Source organism: Schistocerca americana, chromosome 7 (genome assembly GCF_021461395.2).
Source record: "Schistocerca americana isolate TAMUIC-IGC-003095 chromosome 7, iqSchAmer2.1, whole genome shotgun sequence".
Taxonomy (NCBI): domain Eukaryota; kingdom Metazoa; phylum Arthropoda; class Insecta; order Orthoptera; family Acrididae; genus Schistocerca; species Schistocerca americana.
Window position 1 is genome coordinate 357,927,883 of NC_060125.1, and position 17,194 is coordinate 357,945,076.

Genomic DNA, 17,194 nt, shown 5'->3' on the forward strand with positions numbered 1-17,194 from the left:
GTGGTGTACGGCCAATGTAGGAGATCGCTCCCCACACCATGATGCCGGGTGTTGGCCCTGTGTGCCTCGGTCGTATGCAGTCCTGATTGTTTTTTTTTTTTTGTTTGTGGTTTTAGGGCGCAAAACTTCTATGGTCATTAGCGCCCTAGTCCTGATTGTGGCGCTCACCTGCACGGCGCCAAACACGTATACGACTATCATTGGCACCAAGGCAGAAGCGACTCTCATCGCTGAAGACGACACGTCTCCATTCGTCCCTCCATTCACGCCTGTCGCGACACCACTGGAGGCGGGCTGCACGATGTTGGGGCGTGAGCGGAAGACGGCCTAACGGTGTGCGGGACCGTAGCCCAGCTTCATGGAGACGGTTGCGAATGGTCCTCGCCGATACCCCAGGAGCAACAGTGTCTCTAATTTGCTGGGAAGTGGCGGTGTGGTCCCCTACGGCACTGCGTAGGATCCTACGGTCTTGGCGTGCATCCGTGCGTCGCTGCGGTCCGGTCCCAGGTCGACGGGCACGTGCACCTTCCGCCGACCACTGGCGACAACATCGATGTACTGTGGAGACCTCACGCCCCACGTGTTGAGCAATTCGGCGGTACGTCCACCCGGCCTCCCGCATGCCCACTATACGCCCTCGCTCAAAGTCCGTCAACTGCACATACGGTTCACGTCCACGCTGTCGCGGCATGCTACCAGTGTTAAAGACTGCGATGGAGCTCCGTATGCCACGGCAAACTGGCTGACACTGACGGCGGCGGTGCACAAATGCTGCGCAGCTAGCGCCATTCGACGGCCAACACCGCGGTTCCTGGTGTGTCCGCTGTGCCGTGCGTGTGATCATTGCTTGTACAGCCCTCTCGCAGTGTCCGGAGCAAGTATGGTGGGTCTGACACACCGGTGTCAATGTGTTCTTTTTTCCATTTCCAGGAGTGTATAATGAAGTTTGTAAGGAGAGTTTGTTTGAGAATATAGGAAGTAACAGGTTAATAAAAGAAAGTTGGGAAAGATCGTAAGAAGTTCAAAAAAAGAGATATGACAAAGACAATAGATGATTAGAAAAGGTAAATGTGAAGTATAAATTCTGAGAAAGAAAAGTATGGAAATGGAGAAAAGAAAGTAACATAAATACTGATCAGTTTAGCATTAGGACCATCCCAACAAAATAATGACTTTTAGGTTATTCCTTATAGGGTGCACTCAATTCTCAGTGATGCGAACCATGGTTACTCCTTAATACAAGATTACCTAACTATATGTTTGTGTTCTCCTTGTCTGTGTATGTATATTACTGTTATGTCTTTACTTTTGCCTCACTCCCTATACCTGTGTGGACTGGCATTTACTTATTGAAGAGGTATATATATACCTGGATAGATTCAGAGTGTTATCAGATTACTCTGTACACACATAACGATTGTACCTTTTCACACTTATTGCTGTATCTGTTTTGCCTGTTTTATTTGTTTTATTTTTCTGTAATTTGCTGTTGTACACCTATTATGTTCAAACCAGGATACCATTTTTTCTCGTTTGTAGACATACATACATGCATTAATCCTTGTTCCATAGATCATGAATGCAACATTTCGTATTGATGTGGAACGTGTCACTCTGTGAAATCGTAATGTTATTTTCTTAGGCTTTTAGGTACACAACTGTACATCTTTTACTACTTATCTGATTTGTATAATTACTGAATTGTTAGTGTATACTAAAGATGAAAACTGTTACCTCCCTGTCACTTTCTTGAATTGCACGACAAAATTTTTTGACTGGAGATTGCCAGGGATATGTAGAACAAGTATGCAGTCAACTGTAAAATTTGAACTTACACATTGACTGTTCAGGACCAAATGTCGACTCTCTTCTATTATTCAGTGACGTCGAAACAATTTATTGATTCCATCTGAGACGATTGAGTAGTCAGTGAAGGACAGATTTCATGAGTCTGCACCTAGTACTATGATATACACTATAATTTGCATAACAATTACTAGTAGTCAATGTTAGCTGAACATAGACATTCCTCACAAAGTCTACCATTATTTACCTCTTTATAAGAAACTTCAAATGATAAAGGTGTTTCTTATTCAGTGAAAACTGCAAGTGGTTACCAATGATAACAGGCATTGAGGAATACTGTGAATACATATTTGTGCTGTGTGCTTTCAAAAACAAAGACTCTGATATCCTGTGCAAAGCAATTTATCTACACATGATTGTACTGTAAATAATTTATTCTATACTTTATGTATATCTGTATACCCATCCTAAGTAACTGAGGACATTGAAACTTTTTACTTTTGCTTAGGGCTGTAACTGAAGAAATACTTATCCTCTGTAAACATATATTTGTTATTACATTATTTTTTCAGTGCTTCACTCCTGCAACATTTCTGAGGATCTGTTTGCTTATCGCTATTCGAATTTTGCACTCAATCCTTTAACGATTTGTAAAAAATTTCATACACAGTTATGATTGGGGAATGGGGAGGATATGTGAGGTATGCATACTATTTTGGTCACAGTGTAAATTTCTCACTAAATGTCGATGTACATTACTTATACATAGCAAAAATATAGCTGAATATATTTGTGTTGCTACACTGCCTCCATCTGAGAGTAGTTGAATAGTATTAAGAAGCAAGAGTATTCCAGAGACTGGTCAGGAGATTTTGTTTATAGGTGCTATATTAGATTGACAGAATTGGAGTATGAATATTTTTGATTAAATTATGGAGAGAGAAGTTAAAGAGATTATTTGTGAGTTTTTCTGGAATGTTAAGAGATTGTGGTAATCTTGCAAGTATGTAACATTATTTTGTGTTACTGAGATTGTAGTAACGAAGCTCAGATAGTAGGATATATAGATTGCTCTGACAGGAATATTAAATTACCCTTGCTTGAAGCTATTTTTAAAGTCATGTTATGTAAATACTATTGTGATCATTTAGTTGATTTCCAAAGCATTGCTTTCGAATACAGAGCTTCATTTGAATTTTGTCATAAGTCATTCCTTACCAGTTGAAATTCCTACCCTTCATTCAGTTTATTATTTACATATGCACATCTCACTCCGTCATTCAGAATTTGCAATCATAGTTTTTTAATGTTGCTTTACTGCTGTATGCTGTGTTCTGCTTTCGAGAACTCTGCACATTTTTTTTGTCAAGGCATGAGGTTGGTGAAAATTCAGTTTAGGGCCAGGAATTTCTTTGAAAGCTGAGTTGCTCATTTATTTCTGAAGTCAGGTTACATTCAGGACAGTATTTTATTTTTATAGTAACTGCTTCAGTTTGTAGACAGTGTTGAACAAATCATTTTAAATCTCTTTATATTTCAGTATAGTCAGAGTTTTGCAGAATACAAGACTTTAAGTTAGGAACTAGCTTTTTTGGTAATAATTTCTGATAAGTTTTTGGTAGACAGTTTTAGGAAGATTCACTCAGATAGAGAGAAGCAGTTGAGCTACACTATGAAATGACAATACATGTGGAAGACTTTAAAAGACTCAGTAAGAAAACGAGATGATGAAGAGATGATAAACAAGAAATACTTTAAATGGCCTAACAGCACACCAAGTTCATGTTAGCGGAAGTCTCTATATGAGTTTCACCCTCACCCCCACCGCAGATGCAAATAAACCAAAGAGTGTGAGTAAAGGTGATGTTCAAATTGTATTGTAACAAGGATTTTCTTTGTCCAACACTTGCGTTTTAGAAAGCTGCACATGGATGGCAGTAAATATATATGCAGATTTAAATTACATTTATTATTACAAAAGCAACATGTATTTATTAATGCAAAATTCGTATGTTTTCCTTGCCACATGCAAACGAATCTAGAGTGCAGGGTAATATTTATACAATGATTTTCGGTATTGAATTTAAAACTTTTCTCTTTTCTTACCCATTCATCAGGAGCTAGATATCAGTGCTTAGTAGTTTGGTGGCTTCATTCAATAACACTGTTAAGCAATCTGGGCATTTGGGTTAATGAATGGTATAGGGGGTTGTGTGAGTGTATGTGTATGTGTGTGAGTTTGTGTGTTTTATTCTTGGGTATTAAGCTTAATTGTTCACAGTTAGGGTTTCTTTAAAACTCTGAAAAAGATGTGTTGTTTGCTAAATCAGTTTTTTCATTGAAGATGGTGCTGGGTAATTTATAGCTATGGCTGAAAATCTCTAACTGTTCGAAAAGGCCATCTTCAGTCTCTTGTCTATAGCATGTAGAATACAGAAGTTGTTATTTATATCTGTAATGGAGTGTGTTAGGTTGGCAGCAAAACTGAATTTATTTAGATTTTTTAAGTGGATTGTGTCAATGTGCTTTCTTTATCAGATTTCAAGTTACTTTATATATAGCAGATTTGTGAGAAGATTGGTTGACTGTTTCAGTGTTTGAACGACTTTGTTTTGTATTTTGTTGTTTTTGTGTAAATTTATTTTGACTTTTTGTGATTTAAAAAGCTTTATGAGCTGATATGAGATGTTACTGAGTAAAGGCGTAGAGGCATTTTTATTTTCTTCAGTTACTGAGGACTGATTAATAAATGCTGTTTTATTGGTTTTCATTAATGCATATTATTTATCAAGTACAGATGATTCGAAAGTGTTGTTGTATGCTGTTGTTTTTACAATGTTCAGTTCTTTAGTTTTTGTAGCAGATTCAGGTGAATTTTATTTATAAGGTTGAATGGCGATCTAAAGAATACTAGTTTATTTATTGAGGTAGCATGGCTCTGAGCACTATGGGACTTAACATCTATGGTCATCAGTTCCCTAGAACTTAGAACTACTTAAACCTAACTAACCTAAGGACATACACCCAGTCATCACGAGGCAGAGAAAATCCCTGACCCCGCCGGGAATCGAACCCGGGAACCCGGGCGCAGGAAGCGAGAACGCTACCGCACGACCACGAGCTGCGGACTGAGGCAGCATGATATTGTGTTGTTTATAATAACATCTGATACTGTGAGTTTCCTATAAATTTAGAATTTGTGTTTGTTGTTGTGAAACTAATGTTTCTGTCAGGAAAGTAGCGTGTACTTTCCGAAAATTCGAATTTTGACCAAGAAATTCTCCACCTCAACGCTAACTATATGAACTTTAGCCATGCTCTTTGGCTAGTTTGTATCCTGTAAAGCAACTGGGAATTGTTTCTTGTGGCATAGTTTGTGTAGTACTGTGTTATAACTGGAAAACAGAAACTGTGCGTCCCAGAGTAATGTGTGCAGCAAGATTAAAGCTGTGGGTGCCAAAAACTGCAAGAAAACGCTCGATGTCGATGTCACGATGTAAATAATTCGTCCTAGCTCGCCGTTTTCAGTGCTTACTTTTTTTTCTTCTATCTTACCACAGCTACACAACCCTCACAATGCTACAAACAATTATTAAAAGTGTGTACCATCTGAAGGTGAGGAACAAGGGGACTCGATACTGATCATGGTGTAATAAAAATTGAAGCATCAGAAAAGGCGATGGGTTGCAGTTATTGCTGAAAACCTCTGCTTATCAAAGACAGAGTGTTCCACAAGCGTAATTGATAAATGTTTCTATGAGTGATACTGACAGGGATTTTATAAAAACTGAAGCTTGGAAAACAGATTTACTGCAAAAGTTTATGTTAGTTTTAAAATTCAATGTTTTAGTGTTGTACGTGTGATTATTGTATACTATGGGTCGGTTAGCTAGTCATTGGCTGAGTGCATCAAGGTAGTGTTCACATACTGGTGATAAATTGGATAGGTCCATTTTTGACCATGTTATTTACTGAAGTAAATCCAGGTACTTAATGGCTGTTCCACTTCCAACCATTTTAAAAGTTGTCGCCCATAGGCTTTTACTACTTAATGAAGATCTGTACTAAAAGATACTTTCCTGATAGTAATGAGAGCTAAGTCCTTTTCGTATTCACACTAACCAAGATAAATACAAAGCTGCTGCTATGGATCTTTTATTGCTTCACACAAAATACATGAGCAAGACATATCTACGACGCAATGGCAATGCCAGTGTTCTGGCTGATCCACTCCATGTAGTTGGTGACACGAGTGAAGACTGGTGGCCAGCCGACCTCGCAACCCAGGCTGATACCGAAAGACACAATTCCGATCTGCGTTGGTGAACCATCAGCCTCGTAGATCACCAGTGGGCCGCCACTGTCGCCCTGTGTACATAGAAAGAGGTAACTGGAGGACTAGAAAATACAGCCATTCACAAGCAGCACCAAGGTACAGGAAGCATTTAACTTATACAAGGTGTAACAAAAATATATGGCCAAACTTTCAAATGACATTCCTTACACACAGAGGAATAAAATATTTTACGTGGACACCGTTCTGGAAACGCTTTATTTCCATATTAGAGCTCTTTTCCACTTCTCTTTATTATCATATTTCCCATGTCTGCGCCTAACCCCTTCCAACCTGTAGAGAATAGAGATTATAGATTTAAAAAAAATTCTTCATTGAGCTATCGTAACAAGCTTGGAAGCTGGGCAGACCATCAATGGTCCCATGCCTTCAGTGTGAGATGCTGATGTGCCAACTTTCTCACAGTCAGGGGTGCTCAGTGAGGGACACCTTCAGTGAACTTTGTTGAATCTCTTCGGCCAATGTGGTAGTGTAAGAGGAGTCACTTGGTGCCTCACGCGAGGTCATACAGGGGACCATGTGACAGAGCATTGCTTGTTTGCTCGCCAACGCTAGTACTACTAACAAACACCTCTCCCACTCCCAAATGCTGTCAATTACACTTTGGTCTTAGTGGCCAACTCTGTAATTCCCTAGGCACCAATGTGTACCTTTTGTGGAAAAAAAAGACTGTTTAGGGGCCAGTCTTCAACTGTTAGCCATTTTGTTATTCTTTCAACTACCTTGATCTGGATGTCCACTTCCTCACTGTTCATACAACCTTGTGTAATTCCAATGTGGATATGCGAGGTCTACCTCACCATGCAGTGTGGAATAGTGGTCCTTTAGTAACTGGTTGCCGCCAGTATCTCACATGTTAGCAATGGACAAATGCTAGGCACAACTTTAGGTATGACCTGTGGCCACCTCCGGCTCGTGCTAGCCAGTGCTGCAAAGTGCGTAGACTCTGTCTTTGCCACACCACACATTCCTCCAGCATTGTACATCTGGCGCAACTGTGTGAACATGGGTGTGCTGTCTTGCTATGTACGGGCCACCTGGCTCATGTCGAACCCTGTTCCACTGCTGTCATCTGCACCAAATCCTGGCTGGCTGACACACTGCTGCTACCTGTGCCCTGTTCAGCTAGCTGCCGGTCGCTGCCTATCTGCTCCCCAACGCCAGGCCATGCTCGATGTCCCTGCCATCACTGTGAGGGTCCTGGACTCGACGTCCCCATCATCCTCGCCACACTGCTGCTGTCATAAGAGTCACGTTGCCTGCAGCATCGTGACGTGCTGCTGCTGTCGTCATCATTGTCTTCATGCGATGTTGTGGATGTGTGTTACTAGCCTCTGAGCCACTACTTTTGCATCCTGTTGCCGATCTGCCAGAGAATGTATGTCACTTAGCAGCCAGAAGGAATAGAGAATCTTCAATATGTATGGTGTATTTTATTTCCGTATTATTTTGATTCATTTCTGTTGCCAATACGCTCCCATTTGCTGTATCCATGGCTCCAAATACACAGACTCGAGCCTAAAATGCATCAGACAGTGTGGAAGAAGACATTGTTGAGTTCTTACAATGAAGAATTCATGATTTCATGGTCGAAATTATAGATTTATAATAGAAAAACGCCGAATTACGAATACAAGAAACACAAGCAGCCTCCCCCCCCCCCCCCCCCAAAGGAAGATTTCAAAGTTCAAACCGCCCCTGGTGAAGTTAAAGGAATTGAAATCCGTTCAGCTACCACCTCGACTACCTCATCTACTACATAAAGTAGTTTTTCTGTAGCTAATTTTATTTCCTTCTTCTCTCGAAAACCCACAAAAAATGTGGAAACCGTTTTGAAAAATGTCCACGATGTGGTTTGCATTGGCACTCAGTGTGATACTTTTCTGATGAATGACCGATGATTGGAGTTAATGGGGGCCACACATGTCTATGTAGTGTCAACTGATACCCTAAAATATGCTGACAGATTTAAATTCCTGGCAAAAGGTTTAACAAAGTGGTATTCTGATAGGCAAACTGTTGGTTATTACTGTGAAGTGTGACAAACAGTCCACACTCAGACAAAAGTTGGGGGAAAAGTTTGAACAATTTGCAAAATGCATAAGAACAATCTCATGCAAAACACATACCCTTGGTCAGGATACAACTTGCAATGACGTACTCCTAAGAGAGGCTGAACTGCACCATGGTATTAATTCGCAAATTCGCAGAGAGGTCAGAGTAACCTCCTCCACCTCACTCCATGAAGTAGTCCGCCTGTCATTGTTATGTGAAGAAGCCAGACACTTTGTTGCTACAGATGCACCCCCTGCACCTAATAGTGAGCTGCAGTGTGTGGTCGCTAATGAATCAGTTTGTGGTCGATGTAAATGCACCAGTCACATGGCCAGTATATACTCAGTGCTATATTGTCCTAACTGCCAAGGACATGGGTACTTAGGAATGCTCTGCCCACAAAACTGAAACAGATCATTCCGAGGTCGTGGTGGTCATCCCTGTGGCTGGGGAAGTGTGTGTCTTAATCAGGGAAATGGCAGGGGGCTGGCTCAGCCACCCTATCCTGCCGTCATTAAAGTCAGTTAACTGTGTAAATTACTGAGGTCTGAAACGAGTGGCAAATGTGATAGTGAGAGAGGAGGTACAAGAAAAACCAGCTCTAATTTTGATGGATAAGAGTGCCTCGATAAGTCTAGTATTTCTTTCTCTTGGTGGTAAGTGGCCATTAAAACTACCCAAATGTCATGTTAATGGTGTGGACACTGAATCTATAAATCCAACAAGTATGCATTCAGTTAAGATGAAAATCAATGGCACCATCTATAAATTTGATATGGAAGTGACATGGTAGAGAAGGTCTGATTTAGAAGTCATACCAGTTTCTTGCACTGATTTCAGGTTTTGATTGACTTCCAGTTGCATACTATAAAATTTGCTGAAGCACTTCACCATTCTGGCGGTGGCAGTACTTTTTAGACATGAGGAAATCTGGGGAAGGGGCTCATACACCAAAATACCAAAATTCCAATAAGTCACATATCTTAGTGCTGAAAGCACTGGTGGCACTGGAAAAGTTCTCTGGTGGACTGTTAATAAGCAGGAGACTAGGGAGACCATCATTCTGATTGATCCACTTGCTCAAATGACAACCTGAACAGAATGCAAGTTTCTGTGAAACAAAGTCTGTAGGCCGAAAGTAAGAATTTCTGTGTGTCGAGATAAATTTTGGAATCAGTAATAATACCAAAGGGAACCATTCTGGCCAGTACGCAAGACGTAACTGAGAATTAGTAATATGCTCCTAAAAAGAGTGCTAAGAAAAGAGGATAATTCTTACCAGTTTGAGAAGTGTGCACGGTAATGGCACCCTTAAAGCAACAATTGCAGAATAAGTTGTCCCATTTAGATGGCGCTGAGTAAAGTTAGTTATAATCGGTTTTAGTTCAGTATTTGTAATTATTCGAAGAGAGGCAATACTTGTCAGCTACTGATCTTATAAAGCATGAAATCAGAACCAGAAATGCAAGGCCAGTTGCCTAGAAACTAACCGAGTTCCATCTCAATTACAGTCCGTTGTCGAAGAAACAATCTGACAACAACTTCTTGCCAGAATTATTCAACTGTCAGCCAGCCACTGGTTGAGTCTGATTGCCACTGTCGCAAAAAATCTGTTAATGGATAGAAGACCTCCTACCTATGTATGGACATAAGAGTTGTAAATAAGTCACTATCCTGACAAATCTCTTTCCAAATATTGATGGAACGTTGTACAGATAACGAAATTCCAAGTTTTTCAGTATTATTGATAAGGGATCAGGATATCATCACATCCTGATAGCCTATCAGGACTGACCTAAAACAGCTTTTATTGTTCTTTTCAAATTTTTTCATAATGTGGGGCGACAATATTTCTTTAAAGTCAGTACCGCCATTAGACTGTTGTTTATTTACAGTGTTACATTTACACTTACACAATCATGATTTCGGCTTCAAAGTGCTATTACCAAGTGTTTTGAGTGTTATAAATTGCCTAAGATGACATACTGTAGTATTAAAATACTGATTTTAAAGAGCTTTTATTGTATCTTCTGGGTTGTACGACTTTTTGTGGATGCTTTTTGGCTTAAGAAATGCATCTGCATCAGAGGTTTTCTGATTTGTTGTTGAGAGGCCTGAAACCACTGCCTTTTTGGTTTATTTAGATGATATCATTGTTTTCTCTCAAACTATTGATAAACACACAGAATGATTGAAAAAAAAGTATTGACGAAGTTACAGAATGATCATCTCAGTTTGGAACTGGAAAAATGCTCTTTTGCAGGCTACAAGTTCAGTACTTAGGACATGTTTAGCGCCATTGGGGTTAAATCAGACTCAGGTGACTGACAGAAGCCATAGATAACTGCTCTGTACCAACCAATGTAAACGAATTACATAGCTTCCTGGGATTAAGTAATTGTTATCACAGTTTTGTAAATGATTATGATAAACACTTAACCAAGTTATTAAAGAAAGGAGTAACTTTTGTACGAACACAGAATGTGAAAACGCAATGCAGAAAATTAAGGAAGTTTTGATGAGTTTGCCTCTGTTGATATACTCTAACTTCGAGAAACTATTTATACTCTAACATGATGACTCAGACATTACTATTAGCGTTTTTTGAGCCAAGAGCACAACAGAAAATAAAAACCTATTGCTTATGCTTCTTGCCAGCTCAACAAAGTTAAAATCGATTAAAGTGCCACAGGAAAGGAGTTGTTTACATGTCCGAAAGAACAGGTGCCATATTCATACCGTTTAAGGCTAACCGGCTGATGACCTTCTTCAGAGCGGATGCGCACGATTTGCCTGAACTCTTACGGGACTCGGTGGATTGTCTGCCGCGAGAAATGGGTATAATGGCAGGGGCGCTACGAGTGTAGTGTGTGGACTATAAGTTGGGAATGTGGGTCTCATGGGGAGCGTGCCGGCGATAAATCCCTGCAGCCACTCTATCATGCTCTGTGTGCTCGGTGGCTCAGATGCATAGAGCGTCTGCCATGTAAGCAGGCGATCCCAGGTTCGAGTGCCGGTCGGAGCACACATTTTCAACTGTCCCCGTTGATGTATATCAACACCTGTCAGAAGCTAATGGTATTGATTTAATTGTAATTTCATTCTAGACAGATGCACGGTCACAAATAGCATCTGTTCCTTCGAACATGTCCGAAAAAACAGATGCCATCTTTATAATATGATGACAGGTCTTAAGATACATAACCATTTCATCAAGATTACGATGACCTCTTTTATTCTTGTTCATATCTACGTGATTGTTTTAATCAGATGTTGAAGCCCGTAAAATGGCCACTGCCGGACCCCTCCCCTAGAGGAGGAATGTAAATACTGAACAAAGAAGTACGATAACAAAGCGAGGTAAGTGTATACTGCTAAAACTGTGGTCATATCTCTGGCACTCAATGGGACCCACATAGTCAGGTGATTCTGCGCGATGTCTTTCATAGCATGTCCGTTTGCAAGGGTATAAAAAACTACTTATACATAGATGTAGTGTGTTTTGAAGATATAAAAGAAACAATTTTACATATAACAAAAATGTTAGGTGCACTGTTTCCCCGCTAGGATTCCATGAAATTTTTGACGCTAGTGATGTTCAGGGACGATGTTGAAGCTGCCCTGCGATAACATTGTTTTAGAAATGTTGCCTCACCGCTAAGGATTTCTTTTTGTGACGGGAAATGAAGCGTTTGATGTACTAGACATCGATAGACACTCCTGAAGAACTGGTTGCCCATTTGGCTAAGGCTGCAGCCATTTGCAAGGAGACATCTGGTTGTTATGACTGTGTAAGACAATTACCAGAAAGCAGATGCCAGTTGTTTATTCACGTAAACGGACGACGTCTTCAGCAATATCTCTGAAATAATATTCATCACACAGCAGCGTCAGTACCTTCACGGCTCGTAACGGGAAAAAGATGCACTGTGATATTCGTGTCACGTAAATAAAATGTTTCTTTTTATCTCTTCTAAACAATCTAAAATTTTGTGTACGTAATTTTTCTACTCCCTGTGTGTTGTGTGTGTATACATACGTTGCAAGTGCTGACGCCGTTGTCGCCGGACGTGCAGATGTGCATGTCGTCGTCGATGAGGAAGAAGTAGCGCAGGTTGCAGGACAGGTGGCTGATGACAGGTGCCACGGCGTAACGCAGCACCTCGCTGATCTGTTCAGATGCTGCAACACGAAAATGGCAACGGTGTGAACTGGCTGAGCATTCACTCGAAACCTTTTCGTGTACTGAAAGTTCACCCACAGCGCCATTGGTTATTCTACACTCATGCTCATAAATTAAGGATAATTGCAGAATGTGGTGCCACACAACGTGGCACTACACAAAACTGGCGCTAATAGCATAGCCACATAGGGAACACACACGACACAGATCTGTAAGTCCATGGTATTGGCGATAAGTTGAGAAAACCGTCCCGAAGCGCATGTGCTACAACACCACTGTTTCCTGCGCATGTACCCCGACATCAATATGGGATATGATCACCATGCACACGTACACACGCCGCATAACGGGTTGGCATAGTCTTGATCAGGTGGTCGAGCAGCTGCTGGGCTATAGCCTCCCATTCTTGCGCCAGTGCCTGTCGGACCTCCTGAAGTGTCGTAGGGGTTTGAAGACGTGCAGCGATACGTCGACCGAGAGCATCGCAGGCGTTCTCGATGGGGTTTAGGTCTGAAGAACAGGCAAGCCACACCATTCACCTGATATCTTCTGTTTCAAGGTACTCTTCCACGATGGCAACTCGATGAGGCCGTGCGTTATCATCCATCAGGAGGAAGAGGGGACCCACTGCACCCCTGAAAAGGCGGACATACTGGTGCAAAATGGCGTCCCGATACACCTGATCTGTTACGGTTCCTGCGTCAAAGACATGCAGGAGTGTACGTGCACCAATCATAATCCCACCCCACACCATCAAAGCACGACCTCCATATAGGTCCCTTTCAAGAACATTAAGGGATTGGTATCTGGTTCCTGGTTCAAGCCAGATGAAAACCCGGCGAGAATCACTGTTCAGACTATACATGGACTCGTCTGTGAACATAACCTGGGACTACTGTTCCAATTACCATGTACTGTGTTCTTGACACCAGGCTTTACGGGCTCTCCTGTGACCAGGGGTCAGTGGAATGCACCTTGCAGGTCTCCGGGTGAATAAACCATGTCTGTTCAGTCGTTTGTAGACTGTGTGTCTGCAGACAACTGTTCCAGTGGCTGCGGTAAGGGTCCGAGCAAGGCTACCTGCAGTACTCCGTGGCCGTCTGCGGCACTAATGATGAGATATCGGTCTTCTTGTGGTGTTGTAGACTGTAGACGTCCCGTACTGCAGCGCCTGGACACGTTTCCTGTCTGCTAGAATCGTTGCCATAATCGTGAGATCACACTTTGTGGCACACAGAGAGCCTGTGCTACGACCTGCTGTGTTTGACCAGCCCCCAGTAGCCCTAGTATTCTACCCCTCATAACGTCATCAATAAGTTTTCTTTGAGCCATTTTCAACTCACAGTCACCATTAGCACGTCTGAAAACGTCTGCACACTTACTCGCTGCACTGTACTCTGACATGCACCAACACACCTCTGCGTATGTGGACCGCTGCCAGCGCCACCGTGCGACGACCGCTGGTCAAATGCACCGCATGGTCACACCTCGAGGTGATTTAAACCCGCAAACCGCCCACCAGAGCGTTGTTTCACCATGTATCAGCATTGTCCTTAATTTATGAGCATGTGTGTATAAACGGCTCTTGGCTAGGAGTGTTGACTAGCCAAGAATAGTTATCGAAGTAATTCATGTTGCACAGCCGAAGCCGAAGATGCTCACAGACATTAGCGCTGAATCTCGCTACATTGGCCAAGCTACATGTGTCACTGATTCTCTTTTATCTTACTCCCCCGTTCGCACCGGCACGGCTGCAAGCACTAATCAGGGAAATGTTATTAAACTTCTGGACAATGGTTTGGAACTAAAATGTCAAATAATTTCTCACTACAGAATATATCAAGTAGGGTTCCAATCGGGGCACACTCTCCTCTCAAAGTTTTTTGCGGAAGTTCCCGTCTGAGGTCAAGAGGTGGTAGGCGAATCGGAGCGCTTTTTATACAACTCAGAATTTCCAACACGCCATGCGAACGCGACGGTAACACCAGCAGGTCCTGTCCCCACAGCAGCAAGCCTGGCCTCTTCAAGAATAGTAAGTTCTGTCCGGATGTCATCATGTCTACCTTAAGTCTCAAACCCGCTAACAGGACACCCGACTGTACAGTACGCCACAACATCGAAAATCCTTTCCTTCTTTGAGTGACATGAGAATCCCGCAAGTCTCAATAGAGTGGCTCTATATCCACGTAAACCAGGGACTTAATCCTCTGAGTGGCCAGCGGACTGCTCCGTTACTATAAGTGTTGTGTGCATCGGCCATTCCCCTACTCCTGGAGAAACGGACTGCAACGTTCCCACGAATTCTCTTGGCTAAAGCGACGTAAGTTTAGACAGACAACCCCTGCAATTTTATCAAATACAATACTTAGAACCAAGACCGGTAATCAGAGTTAAATAAAGTGATGAGGATCATGTGTCGTACATATCTTCAGTCATGATAAGGAGCAGATAGGGTTGGCCTATTAATGGAAGGAAGCAAGCTAGAAGGTTCGTAACTTTTCGACTTTTACAACAAAACGTTCAATTAACATGTCGGTTAAAATTTACCTGTACGAAATTCTGTTATTTTATACATAACCATGACCACAAAAGTACAGAATACTGTATGGAGAAATTCCGGAAAAGGAATAAGTTCCATGATGTTTTGGATAATTATGGAGCGTACGACCGAAAATCACGCTTTTGAGCAAATGTTAAATAGTAAATTTTTACGTGTGATTTATTCCTCGGAACGTCGCTTGTATCCGAAGCTGTCCCTACATTATTTATAACTCTAGTGTACTACTAATGATTGTAATTTTGTTGAATAATGGTTGTTGCCATTTATTCTGTAGTGACACTGAACAAGCAAACATAGAGGTATTGTGTAATAGTAAGGCAAATAGCGCATATGAAAAGGGGACTTCAATCCGCCACACATCGGCATGATATTAATTTCGGATAGTTGCCTCATGTCATTGTAGTCATGCTTACTTCAGTGCCAAGAAAAATTTCGTGTTCTCTACCTTCCATCTAAGGTGATATTGTGTGTCTAAGGATTATATACTGTTGTTGTCTTCAGTCCGAACACTAGTTTGATGCAGCTCTACATGCTGTTCTATCCTGTGCAAGCCTTTTCATCTTCAAATAATTGCTACCTCCTACGTCCATTTGAAGCTGCTTACTGTATTCGTCCCCAGGTATCCCTCTACAATTTTACCCCTCGCACTTTCCTCCGTTATCAAACTGACGGCTCCTTGATCCCTCGATATGTATCCTATCATCCGCCCGCTTCTCCTATTCAAGCTGTGCCACGCAATTCTTTTTTCCCCATTTCCATTCAATACCTACTCAACAGTTATTTGATTTACCCATCTAATTTTCAAAATTCTCCTGTAGCACCAGATTTCAAAAGGTTCTATTGCTGTCATGTCTTAACTGTTTATGGTCCACAGTGCACTTCTGCAGAAACTACTCTCCAGACAAATATCTTCAGAAAAGACTTCCTGATGGTGCGCGCTGGCACACACACACACACACACTCACACACACACACACACACACACATATGTATACGTTGTAAGGTTTTCATATATGTTCTACTATTGTAAATAATTCACCTTCACTGCATTGGGACAAAGCTGAATGAGTGCACTGCATGGGTAGTGAATAAGACACTTGACCTCTATTTGGATTTATCTGTGGTTGACTTCCTAGTCAGTCAGTTCTGCAGCGCTGGGGCATTCTTATGTGAGAGTTTGTAGCGAGCAGTTGCTTTTTTAAGATAATGAGATCTGTTTTCTATGAATCTGGGAGAAGCTATCTCGAATACTTTATTATGGAGATGAAAACTCATATATATTACTTTCTCGCTCTTATACTAATGGAAAAGATTTTGGAGGAATTTTAAAGGTAACGAAAGCACGCGCAAGTATGTAATGTTTATCAGAACTATTACTTGAAGGAAGTCTTTGTCCCTCAGATAATTAATAACTTTCGTGATTAGTGTTAATTTGATATCTTTGTTTTCATAATGGCACAAATAACGTAACTGGTTGAAATATTTCTAATTTTGTAATGAGAGAATTTTTGGATTCATACATATGTAAATATACACTGAAGAGCCAAAGAAACTGGTACACCTGCCTAATATCGTGTGGCGCCCCCGCTTGCGCCCAGAAGTGTCGCAACACGACGTGGCATGGACTCGACTAGTGTCTGAAGTAGTGCTCGAGGGAGCTGTCTCCATGAATCCTGCAATGTTGTCCATAAATCCGAAAGAGTACGAGAGGGTGCAGATCTCTTCTGAACAGCCCGTTGCAAGGCATCCCAGATATGCTCAATAATGTTCATGCCTGGGGAATCTGGTGGCCAGTGGAAGCGTTTAAACCCGGAAGAGCGTTCTTGGAGCCACCCTGTAGCAATTCTGGATGTGAGGGATGCCGCATTTTCCTGCTACAATTGCTCAAGTCCGTCGGAATGCACAATGGACATGAAAGGATGCAGGTGATCAGACAGGATGCTTACGTACGTGTCACCTGTCAGAGTCGTATCTAGACGTATCAGGGGTCCCATATCACTCGAATTGCACACGCCTCCACCAGCTTGAACAGTCCCCTGCCAACATGCAGGGTCCATGGATTCATCAGGTTGTTTCCATACCCGCACGCGTCCATCCACTCGTTATAATTTGAAACGAGACTCGTCCGACCAGGCAACATGTTTCCGGTCATCAACAGTCCATTGTCAGTGTTTACGAGTCCAGGCGAGGAGTAAAGCTTTGTGTCGTGCAGTCATCAAGGTTACACGAGTGGGCC

General features: G+C 41.8%; 1 protein-coding gene across 1 annotated transcript in view; it reads right to left on the reverse strand.

Annotated features, from left to right (window-relative positions):
• Window positions 1–5,945: 5,945 nt before the first annotated feature.
• The window catches only part of LOC124622544 (brachyurin-like), an 83,463-nt gene continuing 72,214 nt past the window's right edge, over window positions 5,946–17,194 (reverse strand). The window contains exons 6-7 of the mRNA XM_047148281.1: window positions 12,255–12,397; window positions 5,946–6,174 (exon numbers count right to left, since the gene is read on the reverse strand). Coding sequence (XP_047004237.1) covers window positions 5,998–6,174; window positions 12,255–12,397 — 320 coding nt within the window. The 3' untranslated portion in view covers window positions 5,946–5,997. The remainder of the gene's footprint in view (window positions 6,175–12,254; window positions 12,398–17,194) is intronic.